Here is a 20,241-nt window from a genome sequence, read left to right on the forward strand (position 1 = left end):
ATAGATTTTATTTCTCTGTAATAAGATTTTTTTTTTATTTAAATTTGATTTATTATGAATTTAAAATATAAAATATATAACGAGATTCATCTATTAAATATATAAATTCATATATTTCTGTATTAGATTAATGATGAACTTAATTTGAACAAAAATTTCTTTATGTGGTACCAGACTAAGTTTACTTAAGAATTAGTCAGGAATATACAAGCCAACACTACTTTTGGAAAACTTTATTATGTAGAAAGAAAGGTGAAATGTGATTGACGTTGAATCAGCCTACATTAGTGCAGGAATAGGAGGGGAGTAGAAGGGTAAATGGAATATTACGTGAATGGAGCTAATTCTTGGTTCACTAGGAGTTGCAATAACGTGCCTTGATGGAAACCAATTTGTCTGTCATTCATTTAAAATTTACCTTTCCTCAAGAACCTTACAAAGGTCACCATATTTTGGGCATGAATCTCCCAATCCCACCAACTCCCCTAGTTTTTACCCTAATAATGACAATTTAGAAGCCTTAATTACATTAGGAACACTATACCTAATTAGTGAGTCAATGGTTCTACTCATTCGTTAACCAATCATATTGTGCCAAAAAAGCACAGCTTAGTTAGCCTGCTAACAATTATTATCATCCCCGTGATCATATGAGCTTCTACGGCAGCACACAGAAGCATGCACCGTGGCCACAACTCACAAGTGTGTAGATGGTGTTGGAAGATGCAACAAGCACAAGTCAAAAACAGGATTTTAGCGGCAAAAGGATTTCAATTGCATTATGATCACCTCCCGCTCTTAAAAAGTAGGGCATAGCTGATGCAAGCAAAAGCAGAGGCATTATGAGCAAACATTAAGTACCCCGCATTTTCTCCGGTTTTAGACTTTAGACTCATCTGGATTTATCCATTTCCTGACATTTGAGTTTCCCATCAGCTTTTAGCCACCAACTAGAGGAAGGGAATCAAGTAGGTCTAATTTGCACATATTTGTATGAAACAATAAAGACAAGAACTTACAACAACTTCAACACTCTGCTCATTTCCAGTGGTACCACTATGGTCAAGGGAATGTTACACAATCCAGAAAAAAGTTAAAAGGTTGAAGAGCTAGCATTTTCTCTTTATCTCTCTCGGACTTCATCCATAACTCTACACAAAGGAAAGCCCCATTAGCCACTTTATAGATCAGCAGAAAGAAAAAAAAATGAGGGTTTACTCATGTCACACACCCTCTTTGATGATCAAACCTCAATACCTGGATTAGACCTAAAATAAAACTCATATGCAATGCTCGATAGCGAGAAACCATACCACAATCCTCACATACAAGTCCCTTAAGCACGAAACCAGAAATCCCAACCAAAAAGGAGGATTTAGTGATTAGCTATTTTCACGGGTTTAAAAAAGTGCATTGTTAAAAGTAGTGGTTTTAGCCACGCCTAATCCCTGTGAAGTAATTGAAGTCATGGTGCTGGACCCTCAGTTGCTTTAGCCACGAATCTGCCACACTCAAAAGTGACACCAGCCTTTCTTGGTCCCTGCCACAATTGCCTGAGACCCACACATTTCCCTGCATCTTGTAAGTGGCCAAACCAAATGGCGGCAGCGAGATGCTTTCTCCTTCCTTTCGCTTCCTTTCCGGACTCTCAATGTCGTCATCTATGTCCATATCTGGACAGAAAGAAATATCCAGCAAAAATATACCAAGTAAATATTGTTCATAGATGCAGCAGTCTAAGCATAAAATTTAATAAAGGCGAAAAATACAGCGAAAATAAAATAAGGTTCAGCTATTTGGACAATAAATGCACCTTGAAAAGATGATGAAAGGGTGTGGTATGTGAGAAAGCATGTGGACAAGTCCTTTATGGTTCTCCCCATGGGAATGTGATAGATTGGGTACCTGAATACAACAATATATAATTTCTTGTTAATATACTTCTCTTCTGAATTAATATAAAGATGCATGTAATTGTGAAAATAGACAATCGATTGTTAGTATAAATAGTATACAACTCTCAAAAATAAAAAAGCCTGTGTTCAAGCTATAAAGCATCCACCTCAGAATTGAATAGCAGAACCAAAATCACCATGTATTAAGTATGGAAAACATGCCTTTTTTTATACTATAATCTTGTTTGATTACTTGTCATGCGTATGTGTATGTGTATTTGTATGTGTATGTGTGCATGTGAGGGAGTAAGAGAGAGAAAGAGACCAAGCAACAGCCATCCAACTAGCTGGTGAAAGATCCACACTTCGCAATGACATCAAACCCGGGTATCTTTGAGCCAATCCATTAATCTGAAAGCAAAATCACAGAAGATGTCAATGGAATCAAATTACTTTAATACTGTGAAAGGGACATGAAGAATTTGTTGAACAAATGGTCACAATCGACTCAAAAATCAATTTAAAAAACTTATATTGTTGAAGGGTATCAAGGATTCTTCTTTCAAATAACAGTAAAAGTTAAAAGACAAGTACCAGATCAAGGGCCAGAACATATGCTCACATTATAATAAACTTTAAAATAGAAAAAGATGAATCTAATATGTTTTATATGAAGTAATAATAAACGCATAAATTTTAGAAACTATGGAGAGCAAAAGCATGTAGTTCCTTGTTCAAAAGTCAAAAGTTTAATTCATCTTTATCAGATGCCTATCATGAAAAAGGATTTCAAATGATTCTTAATAAATCAATAGATGTTTTCTTCAATTTTATCGGTCCTTTATTTTGTTTTTAGTCGACCATGGTCTTGGGAAGACGAGGCAGATTGAATGCTGATTAAAGAAAAGAACATCAAATCATAAAGATACCAGTAAGGTTTGAACAATAGAAAATTACTAAATGAATCAGCAAAAGTACCTTATCCATCAAAGGAACTCTTCCATAAGGAGTTGATCTCTCAAAATACTGAAAATATAAGTAACCCAATCTATCATTGAGACGCCAAAGATTGTCTTGCTCGAATCCTCCTTCCTCTGAAGAGCCTCCATCCCACCTCCATAACTTGTCACTCTCACTCTCTTCACTGCAAGAATCACTAAATGAATCCCTCGTCTCACCGTCACCGGACTCGATCTCTTCCTAATAAAACCAACCCAAAACATTCAAAAGGTTACTTCAATCCATATGCCAACTAGAAATGAACCCGCAGAATCACATAATCCATCGATCAAATTTGTATATTGCACAGTTTGAACGATTCATAAGCTATGCCTAGACTGCAAAATAACACCAATGAAATGCAATTCGTACCAAAAGTCAAAAAATTAAAGAACTAATTTATCTGGGGCTTCAAAGCAATTTCAATTTCCCAATACTATTAACAACAATTATAAACAATAAAAGTAAAAGGTGGATTGCAAGGGCAAAAAACTGAAACAAGGGGGTACGTTACCTGAAACCGTTCATGGAGGAATTGCTTGTGAAAATTTGGATTGCAGAGAGATAAGGGACATAGTACTGAACTAAGGTTTCACCATTGCTCAAGACAATTGGAACTCCAGCCCCATACGCGCTCCATTCATCAAAACAATTCCATAGATCACCCAAGGTAAAATACTCAACTGTTTCTCTCTCCCACGGATGCCATAGACGGTTTAAGTTTCTAATCTCTGTCTGCAATCAAGAAAAAGAACAAGATACAACAATTGAACTCAAAATTTTGAATATATAAAAGAAATCATATAAGAAATGAAGAAAAAGTTAAAAGAAACCTTGGGGAGGAATTGGGATGGAACTACTGGGGTTGTGCAATGAAGGAAGCAGTCAAGGTTTGATTGGGCTGACCCCTTTTCAAAAATCATGGTTTCGAGGACAAAGAGGAAGAGAGAGATGGAAAAAAAGAGAAAGAAAGGAGAGAAATTTAGTTTCCCTCCCAACCCAGAAGAGAAAAAACAGAGGAGAGAAACAAAAAGAGGAGGAGGGAGAGAAAAAGAGAGGGAGAGGGGGAGAAATTGTCGGGATTTTATTTCCTTTTAGAGATAGAAAGAGTGACGAAGAGAAACAGAAATGCGAGAGAATCCTATTTTTTGACGCTTAGACTTTAGACAGCTAAATATAAAATAAAAGAAAAGAGAAAGAAAAACTCAAAATATATATCTCTCTGTTTCTGGAGAAAGTCTTGGCAGGTGAATGGCAATGTTGTCAAAATCCAGCGCCACCGGAAACACAAATTTCCGGCATAATTTTCGTTCGGGAAAGTAAAAAAGAAACCTCTACGAGAAAGTGATTGCTTAAATTTGGTATGCTCTGTTTCTTCTAATTCTGTTTAGCCTCCCTCCACTCTTGACTGTGCGTTATTCAAAATCCAAGAAACAACATCTATCAAGTGACACCACAAAATCCAACGTTAATTCTTGAAGTTTAATCAAAATCTGCCAAGAAAATGAGGAAATGATGAGAAAAAGTTTGTAGTTTTAGCTGAGAAAAATCAGAGTCTAGTTTTCAAAAGAAACCCATGTTTTCTGTGGTAATGATATGGAGGCTAGTGGAATTGGCTTGGGAATAAGACTGCAAATTTTCTTTCTAACAGAAAATGATAAAGGAATCAATTTTCCGGGAGAAAAGCAGTGCTAAATCCAAGAAAGAAACAAAACCATCAAAGAAGAGAAAAATATCCAGAGATTATCCAATAGTAACAGAAGCAGAGCTTTTGATTTCTAGAAAGAACTGAGAGAGAGGGAAAAAAATATATTGATACCCACCCAAATAATTAATTCATTTCTGTAGCTGATTTATCATTTATGGGACTCATCTGTCTCCCTCGTCTCAAAGAAATTTTCGTACTTACATTTTTTTAATTTCCTAATATTTTTTATTTACTTTTTTAATTTAATTTTAATTTGGATCTGGTTCCATGGCTTCTCCAGCAAGTAGTATTATATCTTTGAACATTTCCATCTCAAAATATATATATATATATTGAAAAATTATTATTAATTATAATAAATTTGACCAGATATTAATTCAATTAAGATATTAAATTAACATTGCCTAATTGAATTCAATTAATTAAAATTTAAATAAGTAAACAAATTGAATAAAAATATTAATTTCAAATCGATTGTAATGATCCTTTACCCATTCTTAATTGATAATAAATTAAATAATAATTAATATATTTCTAAATAATTTGATATCTATATTTACATATATTATGGAAATTAATTTTATTTTTTAACTTACTTATTGGCCTTCATTTACAAAATTATTTTTTAGATTGTAATATCAACTTTATTATTTAGATTTAACTTCCAAGTAATTTTTGCACGATAATAAAGACTTTTTATTCCTCATAAACCCCACAATAAATAAACCAATTAAAACTCAATTATGTCATGTAAAAGTTAAGAAATTAATTTTTTTAATTTTAAAATTTAAATTGAAAAATAAAAAATTTTGTTATAAAATTTAAAAATAAATTTTTATTTAAATTAAAAAATTTAGTCAATAAATTTTAATTTTAAAGCTAAATTAAGTTCATATGAAAAAATTTAAATTAATTTAAATAATGAATTAAAAATAAAATAAATTAAAATTTTTTAATAAATATAAGGACTAAATTAAATATTTTACCTCCAATAAACATAACTTAGAATTTATGTGATATGAATAAGTATAATTAATTAACTGATGTCAAATTGATGGCTGCATTATACCATCCTTACCTTTATTCTCATTAGTAATTATATAATTATCCTTCTCTCAATTTTTTTTTTTTTTACATTTGATATTTTTTATGTTTAATTAATTTAAAATTAAATTTAAAATGTCATAATTCTAAAATAATTTAAAAAATATTTATTAATTATGGATTAATAATATAATAAAAATAATAATTCACAAGCATTATATGGCACAAAGCCAGGTTGGGTAAATTCAGGAATATTAGGAAGGTGCACCGTGCACAAGAACACACCGAATCAAATAAGTTGAGGTCATGAGGTGATGGAGAATAGATAAACATGAAGCCAGTAGCAGGTGGATTTTCTGTACGGCATGGCGCCAGACTAACGAGAATAAATATGTGGGCCCTCTTTTTGACCTCTTTCTTATCCCTTCTGAATTGATAGATTCACCATCTGTTATTAATTAATTAATTAATTAATTAATTAATTACTTATTATTGAGATAAATTACATTTTTTATCAGAAATATTACATTTCTGCTTTCGTTTTTTCATTTTTTTTTCTTAAATTTTAAATATATTTTTATAAATTTAAATTATGATTTAATTTAAAATTTTCATATAAAAAATTAAATTTATAGTTATAATAATAATATAAATTATAGAGTTGTAAGATATTTAAAAAATATATTAAATTTAAAGTTTAAAATTTTTAAATAATTATATTTTATTTTTTTTATTATAATAAAATTTATAAGTTAACATATAAAATTTTTAGTGAATAATTATAATTTTAAAATTAAAAAATTGATAGAGATTTTGGTTTGGAATTTTTTGAATAATTAATTTGGGAGAAAAATATTGGGTGTGAAATGAAGAGAAAAATCATTAAAAATAAAGAGAAGGAGAAAAAGGAAATAAATAATAAAAGTAATTAAAAAAGGTATTTTATATAATTATATATGGCGAGAGAAGTAGAAAACGACAGCAAAAACAGCGTAAACGCAAATCACATGTTCGTTGTTGAAATATAGATTTTCTGCTTTTGCTCCTAAGAGCCACGCATGGTCCCTTAATCACATCCATCTGTCCTATTTTATTTTATTTTATTTTAACTCACATAAAATTTATTATATTATTTTAATATTATATATAATTTATTTATATTTTAATATAATTATTTGATTTAATTATTTTAATCAATATTTATTATAAAATACATTTATGTTTAACATGTTTATTATTTTAATTATGTATTTTAGTAATGCATTTAATATTAATTAAACTCATGCAAGAATGAGTTTTACATCAAAATTTATGAAATCTACCGTATTACTCATTTAATACCTTTTTAATAATTTTAACAATGAATGTGGTTATATTTTATTAAGTATATTAACTACTTATTAGTCATTAAACACATAATTATTTAAAATTTTAAATACTTATAAATTTAAATTATCTTATAAATATTTAATTAATTTTTATAAATTAAGCCAAATAGTCTCTTCAATCAATTAGAGTATACCCATTAATTAATTATCCCAAACTATGATTCTATACAGGACAGCTTATAGTTTGGCAAAGTTTGGTTAGTTAGTTGGTTGCGACCAATTGTCATTAAATTAATGTGGGTCTCCAATGAATTACAAGTTAACAGAAAATGGATGCTTCCAACAAGGGAGCTAATATTGAAAAACATATGTATCTAATTCTCTACCCAAGCACTAATGAACTTTAAAATTGTTGGCAGGCAAGGTTTTTATTTATCAGTGCATTTCAAAGTTAATATACTAAGTCAAAACTATTTGGCCACACTTGTTGAATATGCTCTTAGTACTAATTAATTAAAGACTTGTGTTAGGCACATTCAAAGCTAATAAATTAATTGGCCAATTTTCAGTTCTTTCTGAGTCAAGTTGTTTTTTGAATTCTTGTGCATGACTCCAGGTTACAATATTTCAAACATAATAACAAGTAGATGTACTTCACGTTATTGAATTGGTAGATTAATTCAAGGTCAAGGAAGCAAATCCAAGTAGGGGCGTGCAAACGGTTGGTTCAGTTTTGAACCGAACGAATAGATAAAATTGAAAATTAAAAAAAAAAATTTAAAAATCGAATCAAACTAATTATTAAGAAAAAATCAAACTGAATCAAAACTCGATAAATATCAGTTCGGTTCAGTTTTAAACCGATCAAATTAAATTTTGTAAAATTTCATATTTTCAACATTAAATTTTAATAATAAAAACATATAAAAAAGAAACTCAGAAATTAAAACTCAAAAATCTTAGGGTTTCCTTGATATATATATATATATATATATTAGTAATTCCAGTTGGGTTATTTTTTTTTTAATTTTTTTTATGAAAATAATCGAACCAAATCGATTAATCGAAATTATTAAAATTTTAAATCAAACTAAATTAATTGAATTTTAAAATTAAATTAATTTAACCTAATTAACTCGATTCAATTCAATTTTTTAATTTAAACTGAAAAATACTCCCCTCTAAATCCAAAATTTAGGGGAAAAATCAATTTTTACTAATAAGAAATAGTTGAAGTTGTAATTAGTAGGCACCCAACCCCTCTACTACGTCCACTAGTGTGGAGATTGGGCTTAGGAGCCCAACAAGGGCTTTGGCCCATAAGAGTTTTGACTTTGCAACGCACACTAAGATTTTGTTTGGATGGGATAAAAGAACCTTTAATAAAATAAGGTATCTTACAGTAAAGAAAAAAATAAAATAAAATAAAATTAATGAAATTTAATAATATTATTTTGTTTAGAAAAAATATATTAAAAAATAAAATTAAATATAAATATTTTAAAATAATTAAATAAAAACAATTATTTTTTATAAAATAATTAAATTCATAAAAAATAAAAAAATAATGAAGGATAATTTTAAATTTTTAATAAATTAAAGAAATATAATATCAGAATATAAAAATTTTAACTCTTTCAATCTAAATGAGTGAATTGAAAAATAAAAAAAATTTAAAAGATTTTTAACCCTTTTAATAACCCTTAAAAAATTATTTCTGCTATGTATTCTCATATCAAATAATTAAAATTTTTTTAAAATTTTATTTTATTTTACTTTACCCTCAAACTCTTTTCATCCAAACAATTTGTAAATTTTATTCTCAACTATTTTAAAAATAAACTTTTAAATTTTCTAACATTTTAATTAATTCATTAGAAAATATATCAAAATTATTTACTCTGAATATCTTAGAAAAATCTTTAAAATTATATAAAAGGAAAAAAAATAAACTTAGCATGATGATAAGACTGAAGTGGCAGAAGAGAAACGAACATTGACGAGAGGAAGTCAACAATCATCATCTCCAAAATTAGTGTTTGCCTTTTTTTTAATTATTTTTTTTGGAATTCCATTAATTTCTGCCTTAATTATCGGCGACATGAAATATGCAGCCGCCCTGTGGTGATTGGTTTTTATGGGAAAATTTTGGAATTTTAATAAATGCATAAGTTGATGTGAAAAGAGATCGACTAAAAAACCAAACGTTGATAAATAGATTATCACAGGGCTTTGGGCTCCCAAGGTTTGAGCTTCTTCGTAATGCTCCACCAAGCCCAATGCTTGTTTTCCTTCATGAAGCATGGTTAATCCAAAAAACCCATGAAGCCCAATATCAAAGCCGAAATTGGGGAATCTTTTTGTGAAATTTCAATCCTTTCAACTCTGAAATCGGATTTTGGTCACCCTTAACTCTCAAGTAAATAGTAGTCAAACAACAACAACTTCAAACAGTTTCATATCTTTCTGTAGACACCATGTGTAGGCAAACTTTATGGCAATTCTTTTAATTAAAAAAATTGGGTCAGCTTGATTGATTCCTTTGTAAAGAAGTTAAAGTTTTACCACACCCTCTTCATCATTTTATTTTGTACTGATTCATTAGTAAAAAATGCCGACGCTCACCCTCTTTTTGACTGCAAAACAATATACAACAATGGGCAAAACTATTCCTTCTCTTCTTGCCTAGAAGGTCTACCTATAACTATAAAATATCATTTAAACATCATTAATTTTCAAGTAAATATGATTACTCAAGCATTCATTTCTTCTCCAAACGTATTATGAGACCACATCCATTATTCTAATTAATATATTGAAATTAAACACATATATGAGTTAATCATATTATTATATAGCCGAGTTTAATTAATTTAAAATTAAAATTTAATTGTTGTTGTATGCCTTGATGAATAACAAGGTATGATATCGGGTGTAGTTTGATCATCAACATAGAGAAAGCATAAGGGATAAAAGGGGAGAAAGAAAAGGGCTTACAAATTAGACTATTTTTGTTATAAAGTTAAAGAGGAATAGTGAAGGAATGGGAAAAAGTTTGTGGAAAATATTATTAATTGTTGTGATGGATCAACCCACAAACAGTATAAAGAATTAAAAGGAAGAAAGATGTTTGCTTGTTTGATTGGTAAAGTTCATCTTTTATACCAAAAGAAGGCAGTATGAAAATTAAAAAGCCTGGTGGGCATTTGTGACAGTTTGTCTACTATACTTCACAATGGGAAAGGAATCATCCTTTGAAATTCAAATGAAAACTCAAAAATCCTCCTAATATTTTTCTTTAATTTATATACTAAACAAAGATAGTTAAACTAATTCCATAAAGCTGTAAAATCTAGACTTCAAATTTAGTCAAAACAACCTGAGCTTGAGGTGACGATGGACTACAGAATCATGAAAAGTTCAATCTTCATAATTAAACCAATGGACAACAGATTAAACCTGAGCTTGAGGTGACTGTGGCATGCAAGTAGACATTAAATTAATCATAGCTTTGTGAGGTTGGTTTTTGAGTTACAGTTGCAGGGAACGGGTGACTTGTGATAAAAAAGTAAGTACCAGAAGCAAACTGGCATACACAAGTGGTACAGGGCAAAAACAGTTCTAGGGTTTAATTTTCATGCCCTGAAATATAAAAGAAAACAAAATTGCATTTAGTTCCATCTAAAATTAGTTGAAGATAAGGTGTGTAATCATTATTCATTATATATATATATATATGTGTGTGGTCAACTTAAAGATATGAATTTTCTTTTCTTTTCTTTTTTCTTTTATTAATTAAAGTTCAATTACACTAGAAATTAAATCAAAATTATTTAGTATAGGCTAATTTGATCAATAACTAAAGGCATATAACTTACTTGACAGGTTAAACACTCACTCTCCCAATCCCCTTAAGCCTAATTACTTCCAACTAAGAACTTATATATCCTACACCTATGTATCAACCTTGTGAGTTGTTAATATAGTAAATGTGCAACCTAATTAACAAGACTTCCAAACCACCAACTCTACCTCAGTAGTTGGTTGGTGACACAATGCATTCGTATATATGTATATAACAAATGTAGGAATAGAAAAATAACATAAAATAAGAGAAGAAGAGATGAACTTTTAGTACTACTGAGGGTAAATTTGTCTAACATTTTACACCAAATCAATCTGTTCATTCATCAAACTTCACCTAATTTCTTCTAGCTAGCCAGCTTGCTCATCCACCAGACCTCTATATATAATAACCTGCAACTATATTCAAAACCAAGTGGATTTACAATCATATATATTAAGAAATACATATAACTTTTTAGTAAGCAATGCATGGGCATGAATGATCATGGCACAACACAAGTATAGGGTTGGGAGTTGGGAAGCGCCGATCTAGGGGTAATGTTATTTATATTCAACAAAAGGCCTAGCTAGGCCCATCAACCTTTTCCCTCCAATACAATGCAAAGTAACGTATCTTGAAAAAAAGGAAATTAATAATAATAATAATTATTATAATAAAAAAGAAAAAAGAAAAGAAGCCTGCAAAAGAAAGGGGAAGACAGCGAAGCTTTCACAGAGGATGAGTGAGTATGTGGGGGTTGCTCCCACCACTTGCAACCTTTTTCATTTTTGGGGCTTCCAAGTTTTTTCTTTTAGTTAAATAAATTATCTGGAGTACGATCGAGTTTTAACTAAATTTCAATTTAATTATATTAAAAAAATAATTTTGATTCTAATCATAAAACTTTTAGATATATAAAATTAATTTTAATTTTAATTTAAATCAAACCGTAATCGAATATTTTTTTTTAAAATACACTCATTTTAAATTTGTTAAAAAATTATAAATCTTATTACTTTTGGAATCATGAAAAGTTTATTTTTTTAGTTTAATTTATTTATATTAGAATTAAAAGGTTGATTCCTTTATTTAATTTAAATCAGGGTCTAATAATAATATAAAAAATATAAAGAAAATTGATAAACTTAACTCATTTATTAATTACAAATAAAAAAAAAAGAGAAAAAGGAGATGATTGGAATAAATATTAATTAATTAGGTAGCTTTTATTGGAGGAGAAATTTCAAATTTGGCATCAAAATATTTCAGATAAGGTGCAGGATAATGAACAAGAAATGATGGCATAAACTACGATAATCAAAGCAAAACTTGATGTATTAGAACAAGAAATCAGAGCAAATAATTAACATTTTATTATTTATTAAGATATGATGACATAAACTAAGATATCAAAATGTTTTTTTTCCTTGTTAATTATTTATTTAAAGGAAATATAAAAATTTTATACGAATGGGGTGAAGGTTATGAAAGTGCCAATGTAGAACAGGTTACTTACCTAGTAGATTTAGGTTTGAGGCTTAAAAAAATTTAAAAAAATTCAAAAAGTAAATAATAAAAGAAAAAAAAAAGAAAAGGTTATGGAATCCAAGATATATATACGACAAGAGGCTTACAGCAAAACTAATGGTAGACAACAATAAGGCAACAAGAACAAGGCAGCTGGTAAAAGCTAATTAATCTCTCACTTAGCATGTACAATTATCATAATTATTAAGCAATAGGCATAATCTATGTATGGGGTCTGAATGGGGAAAAGAAAAGAGAAAGAATAATGTGTGAAAAGATGACATTGTGGTGATGATGATGATAATAATTTGATGAAGGGACTTATGCTATGAGTATAGCAACGCATAATTCATAATCTGTAGACAATAAATGATAATTACAGGCTCTGTCTGATAACTATTAACTAAACAACTAACGACCACAGCAACTATGAATCCTTTGGTTTGATTAAAAAAACTATGAATCCTTTGGATTTTTTTTTCATTACAGTCGACGCGCCTAATTTTGCGCGTTCAACTTTTGTCTCTGCCATCATTTGGGTAGAGAGTAACTGCCGGCCACGGGCCATCTCTCTCGATTCCCTGTGTCCTTGCTTTTGTAATTAATGCATCCACCATCTCTCTCTTTCTCTATCTCTCTACCATTATAATCAGACCCTCCTTTCTCTCTCTCTTTATGGGTTTGCTATTCTGATCCTTAAGTGTGAAATCGATCCTGAACAAAGGTACCCTTATGTTTTAGTGGCCATTTCTGGCGGCAAGAACGGTTCTTTGCTTCAGTTTTGTCATCATTTGGCTTGTTCTTTTGGCTTATCTTTTAACATCAATGTGATTTTTCACGGTTGTGTCTTTGTTTGTTTAAGCAAAAAGTTTTGTAATTAAACCACTTAATGCATGGCTTCTGCGTTCATGTATAGTTGTTTACTTGTTTAAAGATCTTCATAACTTTTAAAAAAGCTCCTTACTACCCACTCTGTTTGATTACTGAGAAAACTGAGGAAACGAAAATAAATATATATTTTAACACTTTTTTATGAACTATTAGTCTTTCATTTCTGAAAATGGAAACGCTTGCTTTACTTAACTTTTATACCAAATGGTTATGGTAGACTGACGACTTCCATTATGTTTTTTCTGGCTCTTCAGCAATGGAAATTTGATTAAATCCTTCCCTTTATTTTCAGTTTCTCACTGTATTTTTGGTGCATTTTCTGGGTTGATGAAAATTTTTATAATCTTTCTACTTTTTCGTTTTTTATTTTCTTGTTTTCTTTTTCCATTCCTCTAATGATAATTACGTAATAGTTACTTGATATCTTCTTTTTTTTTTTTTTTTCTTTTAGGCCATCTTTGATTCTGTTTTGACAAAATCATGCTTTTCTTTCGTCCTTTTCTGCTTTTCTGTTTCTCCTTTATCTCTTCTCGTTTTTCTCTCTAGTGCGAATTCAAAGTTTGTCAATCTCTCTCTCTCTCTCTCTCTCTCTCTCTCTCTCTCTCTTGTAGAGCATACTTTCAGAAGTATGGAATGTTTTTACTTTTTTTATGGGATGGTCTAAGTTTCAAATTTCTTTACATGGGTTTCTTTTCCTTTATGGCTTCAGCAAAATTTTGAAAACTGAAAAATCTGATCATAGATGTGTTGTTGGCCCTATTTTCCAGCATTTTCTGTGGAACCAAACAGAGATTTCTGTCTTTTTTATGGGGATGATTTGAAACAGCGTGTTGGGACACAGATATACTTTTTCTTTGTTCTTTGTCTTAAACTCTTCTGTGTGGCTCTCTTTGTGGAACTCAATATAAAGGTAAGAATTTGAGAATCATCCATGCATATTCCTTGCTTTATTTTGTTTTTAATATGCCTCCCAACATTAATATTTAGAGGAAGGTTGTTGTTTTGCATTCCTCTCCTTGGGGAAAAAGATCATTTTAATTATAGATCTCATTGGCATCTTTATGTTTTCTATGTATAGAAGCATTTTATGAGCTGTGGAAAGTTGTTGATAAAATTTATTTCTAATGCTTTCATTGTTTGAAAGGAGGACAGGTTTCATGTTTCCTGGTGTGTCTTTGATTTATATGCTCCTGTTTTTCCTTTTCTTTGTTGGCTTCAATTTTTAATTGGTAGTTTGTGGATTAAATTACATATTAATGTCTCTTCAACTGGTGTGTCAGTGTGATTCCTCATGAGAACAAAGGATTAGGACAACCTTTTAAGCATATTATATTCTAAGGTCACATGGAAGATTTTTAAATTTGTTTTATTTGATTTGTTGGGAGTTTTCAATGCTTGCAGCCATTTCTGCGTTATAGCAAAATATGTAATAAAAAATTCAATTAACTTTTGGCTTATTGTTTTTGTTCAGCTGGTTTCATTGTCGATTAACGTAATCCCCACCAGATTGTAATTGACTAAGATTAAAAGATCCCAGTTTTCTGTATCGAGGTTTGAGGTGTAAAGTGACCTATGGTTTCAGTGGTGGGAATCTTTGGTGTTTGGATAGTCTTTTTCTTGGTTGACTATTCTAGCAAAATTTGGAGTTTAATGTGAGATCTGTTCTGTCAAAAGGAGGAATCTTGTCCATTAATCACAGTGCAGATGCCTTGTTCTTTCTGCTGTTGAACAAATGGGGGCTTGTGTCTCGACTAGTAGCCAAAGTACTTGTAGTAGTAGGAGGAGCAATGCAGATACTGTTCCCCCCCCATGCTTGGGGATTGGATTTTGCGGGCAAAAGAAAACTAAAAGAACATTCTCCGACCACGTAGTTACACTGCAGCATTTACCCTCTATACCTAACAGGATTTTCACTAATGGAAAGAGCCGAACTTCTTGTATATTCACACAGCAGGGTCGCAAGGGCATAAACCAGGATGCGATGATCGTATGGGAAGTGAGTTCTATTCATTCTATTGTAATCAGTATTTAATTCTATTTGGAGGTTAATTGCTTATCAAACTTTTAATCTCTGTAGGATTTCTTATCAGAAGATGTGACTTTTTGTGGTGTCTTTGATGGCCATGGTCCACATGGCCATCTTGTTGCCCGCAAGGTGAGGGATGCCCTGCCAATGAAGTTACTGTCATTCTTGCACTCTAATCAGTCGAGGCAAAATGGGACAGGTCAAACCTGTTTTAAGGGGAACTCAAAGAAATCAGAAATTGGAGATTCTGAGAAGGATGGGTCCATGGAGGATAAACTGAATTCTGTATGGAGAGAAGCATTCCTCAAGTCCTACAAGGCTATGGACAAAGAGCTGAGATCCCATCCTAATTTGGACTGCTTCTGTAGTGGTAGCACTGCTGTCACTATGGTAAAACAGGTATTGTATAAACTTGATCGGTGGTCTACATTTTCATTTGGTTTAACTTTGGTCTTATTGTGTATGTTTATTTGTGGTTTTCAAGGGCTCCAATCTTTTCATGGGATATATTGGGGATTCTCGTGCAATCATGGGATCTAAGGATGACAATGATTCTATGGTTGCAATCCAGTTGACTGTTGATCTGAAACCTGATTTGCCAAGTAGGTCACAATATATAATTGGATCTTTCGGTGGTTTGATACTATGCCTGAGCGCAACAGTTTATGTGAATCCAAATTGTTACAGGGGAAGCAGAAAGGATTAAACGGTGTAAAGGTAGAGTCTTTGCATTGCAAGATGAACCTGAAGTACCAAGAGTTTGGTTGCCATTTGATGATGCCCCTGGCCTAGCAATGGCACGGGCATTTGGGGACTTTTGTTTGAAGGAATATGGGGTGATCTCCATACCTGAGTTCTCTCACCGCCTACTTACAGAGAAAGATCAATTCATTGTTCTTGCCTCTGATGGGGTATGATTTTCATCTCTAAATTTTTCCCCTATTATTTCATTTTCTTTTTGTTGATGAGAATCTAATTTTCTTTTATTTTATTAAAATCACAGCCAATAAAAACTTTTCAATATGAAAATTTCTGAGGGTCAATGTACTGTAATTAAGGCCTGTTGACTACCAATTGAATTTCTTTGAGCTATGTTCTGTTATCTGTGAACTAAGAATATAAGTTGTGCTAATATCATGGCAGTGAATAAAATATTTTTTTGTAGATTTTATATCAAGCCATATCACTTTCTTTGAGGCATATAAACTGAAGTTCAATGTGGTTGATGGATTTTTATGGTGGCTTGTTTTTCGAGGAACAGGGATTTTGATGATATTATCTTCAAACCGAAATACCAAATAGATAGACATGATAAGTATTCCATGATAGGTATCAGAAAAATGCTGCTATGATGCTGAGTCAAATTTTTGATGTTAAAGAGTTTTGTATGTTTGTCACTCATGAATGTCTAGTTGATGTTGCTGATCTGATCTTTCTTCATAAAAAATCAAACCCAAGGAAAAATTTTGACTAAGAAGATGATCTTGGTTGTGGCGGAACAAAGAAATGTTGGGTAGGCCATTCAGAGCTCATCATAGTAAATGTAATAAATGTTGGAGAGTCACACAATATTAGAGATAATAATTCTAGAACCAATCATTTGTAAGCAATGAAAAAACAAGGATTGTTATAGGACCTCAAGATAATAGCTGTCCCTATAATGGTTATTTTAGCATAACATGTTTTCGAAAGACATGGCATTGTCAGAAAAGATTCAGGAGACGTAAAGAACTTCATGATGCATCTTCAGATTTTGGTTAAGGTTAAATATAGCTACACAGATTAGAAGAGACCTTCTCATCTGTTTTCTATCGAGTAGAAATCCTTCTTATTCCTTAGACCCTGCTTGGTGAATGTGGTTTACAAGATTAAGTTTCTTTAGGCTTTGTTATGTTTTGTGTTTCCATTGAAAAGGCCATGATAGCCCTGTCTTGATCTGCTTCATAACAAGACCAAATTCTGTCTGATAATTGTATGTATGCTGTAAATCCTGACTGGACTATGGATGGGATTGAGGAGGTTTGCCTTGATATTTAAATTCCTATTTATCAGAATAAAGTAATCCACCAGGATATATTGCGATTCACCTGAAACCTAGTATATCTTGTAGCATGCTTATATACTCTCTGTTTTTACCGAGTGCTAGATTATTGTTACTACAGGTTTGGGATGTTTTGAGCAATGAAGAGGTGGTTGAGATTGTGTCATCAGCTCCAACGAGGTCATCAGCTGCGAGAATCCTGGTGGACTCGGCTGCTCGAGAATGGAAGCTCAAATACCCAACTTCAAAAATGGATGACTGTGCAGTGGTTTGTTTATTTTTGGATGGGAAAATGGACTCAGAATCTGATTATGAGGAACAGTGCTTTTCTTCTGCAACCCTGCAGAGCAATCATTCTGGTAATGCAATTGAATCAGATGATGGCCAGAAGTCTGAGCCATGTTTGCAAAGGAATTTTACTGTGAGATCATCAGAAGAAAACGATAATTATGGAAAACTAGGGGCTGAAGTTGATGGAAGTGGAGAAACAGTTGCTGGTGAAGATCAGAGTTGGTCAGGTTTGGAAGGCGTCACAAGAGTGAACTCCCTTGTTCAACTTCCAAGATTTTCTGAGGAAAGACCCAACCCATAATCTTCTTGTTTATTGCAGAGCTGCAACGGGGCTGACATAATTGTAATATTTTGGCATTTTCTTTGAGTTTGTGCAGGTAAATTATTGCCACACCCCTCTTGTATTGCTATGCCTCACAGAAACGTTCCGAAACAGCTTTCATCAAGAAAATGAACTGAATCATTATAGTTATGTTAATATGATTTAATTTTCAATCAAGATTCTGAGTCTGCATGCATTCAGGCAAACCAATATGCCAAAATAAATTCATTCCTTAACCCCAGAGAGAGCTTTGTAGTCTAGACATTGCAGATGATATAAGAACTAGTTGGGCAAAAAGAGAATTATTGAATCATATTAGAAAACATATCCTTTGATACTTAAACTAACATGTGTTAAATGGAAAATGTAATAGAATTGTGATCACATGTAACAGGAATGTAATGGATTCATTTTTTCTTCCTGCTTAAAAATACAGTTCCCTTCAAAACCCTTATGAATACACCAAATCCAGACAAATATTTGAATAATCCTCAAACGTGCAAGAGATTGGAGGCTCCAATTCTTCCTGATGATGTGGTAAAAGTTTGCACTTCAGATATGTGGTGAAGGCATGCATCTAAAAGTCAGATTATAGCTGTCGTTAACTCTGATTCAGTTGATATGTGTAATTTTTGGAAGCTTGTGTTTGAAATTTACCACCTGATCTTGTATTGAAGAACAGGGCCTGTAGTCCCTGGAAGACTCACCTAGGAAAATTGCTCGATTTACAATGGATTCATTAGTAGATTTGAATGTATATATGATAAAAATATTTGGGATGGTGCATTCTCTTCGTTTATGTAACCGTACACGTCTATATGCTAGTTGTGTTAGTCTACACCTATTGCGGGGCCATATTAAATCAATCAAGTACATTTTCAATTATTCGCCGCATGAGTTGGCGACATGAAATTAAGTAAAAATAGCTAGTAGTGAAGTTTAATCTCTAAGCTTACAACTTCAATCACCCTTATACATCCAACATACACACACACATCAACTTACCCATATTCTGAAAACGATGTGCATCCATTCCTTTCTTGAGCCACATAGGCAAATCTGCATTTTATGGCCTTGTTTAAAAATATATAAAAAAAAAAAAAAAACAAAACTCTCTTTAAGACCTTCTCTTATCATTTCTCATTCCCTAGAAGCTTGTATGCATTTATTTCTATACTATACATGGAAGCAGGGGGATGGATGCATATCAGTAAATCACCGTCAAACTCAGTTGGATTCTGAACTTATATAAGAAGAGCACCTTTTCCTTGTTCACCATCAAATATTCACATTGCTTATCTCCTCTTTTGCTCTTCTCAATGGCTTACATGAGCAAGTTGTCTCTTATTGCTCTACTTGTCTTGTTTGCCATATCGAGGCATGCAATTGCAGGGCGCCAAATTCCAATGAAAACCAACCAAATTCCAGAGAATACCAAGGATGTGGACTTGAAACAATCCAAGTTTCTTTTTAAATCTCTTCACGATAAATATCATGACAATAGCTTCCTTATTCCAGGCATCGGCCGGGTGATGGTGCCACCTGCTTTCAGTGTTCCTTCCTATGGTCCACACAGGGGCATTGGAGGCATTGGAGGCATTGGAGGCTCTATTCCAGGCACTGGAGGCTCTATTCCAGGTGGTGATGATGCATTCATCCCCGGAGGTGGTTCTGTTCCAGCACCTGCTCATCCTTGAGCATGCACTGCTGCTTCCTAATAAACAACAGCTAGCATCAATGCCAGGTGCATGCGCAAGTTTTAATATGGTATATGTTTGTATTTGGGGTTTGTTTTTATGGAAGTCTTCATCTATTAAGTTCTCTCCTTGAGATACAAATAATTACTGTTGGATGTACTAGTCCAATTCTAACATTAGAATGGGACCTTGAACCTATCCTGCTTCCTTTCTCAAGATGTACCCGTCCAAGTCTGCATTTCTGATCAATAAATTATGATTATTTAGATCCCGTCATTTATGCCTGTCTTGCAATAACGAAATTGTTCTCAATGTGCTATTATCAATAATAAAGCACAGGGAGATGTGGAGAATTTGTCTTCACAGCTCAATAAATAAACAATATGTGCTTGTAGTTTAACATGCGATAGGGCACTACACTACATAAAAAATGCAGACGTAGCTTAGTGGATGGACATCAACCAAGGAAGAAAATGAATAAAAAAAGAAAGAAAGGATCCATAGGCTGCACTTTATTGTGTGACCAAAACTAATATTCGTTTTATGTAATGGTTTTCCATAAAGGTGCAGATAAATGACATCAGAAGAATAACAAAGCCAAATACTTAAATGGACGATCGATAGA

At 31.9% G+C, this 20,241-nt stretch overlaps 2 protein-coding genes and 1 non-coding gene across 5 annotated transcripts; 2 read left to right on the plus strand and 1 right to left on the minus strand.

The window, feature by feature from the left end:
• Nucleotides 1–969: 969 nt before the first annotated feature.
• On the minus strand, nt 970–4,729 carry LOC110668243 (uncharacterized). Its single transcript, XR_009140402.1, has 6 exons — nt 3,728–4,729; nt 3,404–3,629; nt 2,874–3,091; nt 2,221–2,306; nt 1,814–1,905; nt 970–1,673 (listed from the first exon to the last, which is right to left on the minus strand). It is a non-coding gene; the product is annotated as an uncharacterized LOC110668243 (transcript).
• An 8,129-nt stretch (nt 4,730–12,858) lies between these two features.
• LOC131169279 (probable protein phosphatase 2C 52) lies at nt 12,859–19,892 on the plus strand. 3 transcript variants are annotated; one of them, XM_058128422.1, is made up of 7 exons: nt 12,859–13,072; nt 14,007–14,149; nt 14,711–15,235; nt 15,317–15,664; nt 15,750–15,867; nt 15,953–16,176; nt 17,428–19,892. In XM_058128422.1, the coding sequence occupies exons 3-7, from the start codon at nt 14,972–14,974 to the stop codon at nt 17,896–17,898; spliced, it is 1,425 nt and encodes a 474-aa protein (XP_057984405.1). In that variant the 5' UTR covers nt 12,859–13,072; nt 14,007–14,149; nt 14,711–14,971; the 3' UTR covers nt 17,899–19,892. The 3 variants fall into 3 exon arrangements, with proteins under 3 accessions (XP_057984405.1, XP_057984406.1, XP_057984404.1); XM_058128423.1 differs by lacking the exon at nt 14,007–14,149; XM_058128421.1 differs by lacking the exon at nt 12,859–13,072 and having other exon boundaries at nt 13,190–14,149.
• LOC110668247 (putative cell wall protein) lies at nt 19,239–19,616 on the plus strand. The gene has a single exon (XM_021829406.2). The coding sequence runs from the start codon at nt 19,239–19,241 to the stop codon at nt 19,614–19,616; it is 378 nt and encodes a 125-aa protein (XP_021685098.2).
• Nucleotides 19,893–20,241: the final 349 nt, after the last annotated feature.

The sequence above is a fragment of the Hevea brasiliensis genome, chromosome 10 (genome assembly GCF_030052815.1).
Source record: "Hevea brasiliensis isolate MT/VB/25A 57/8 chromosome 10, ASM3005281v1, whole genome shotgun sequence".
NCBI classification, from domain to species: Eukaryota; Viridiplantae; Streptophyta; class Magnoliopsida; order Malpighiales; family Euphorbiaceae; genus Hevea; species Hevea brasiliensis.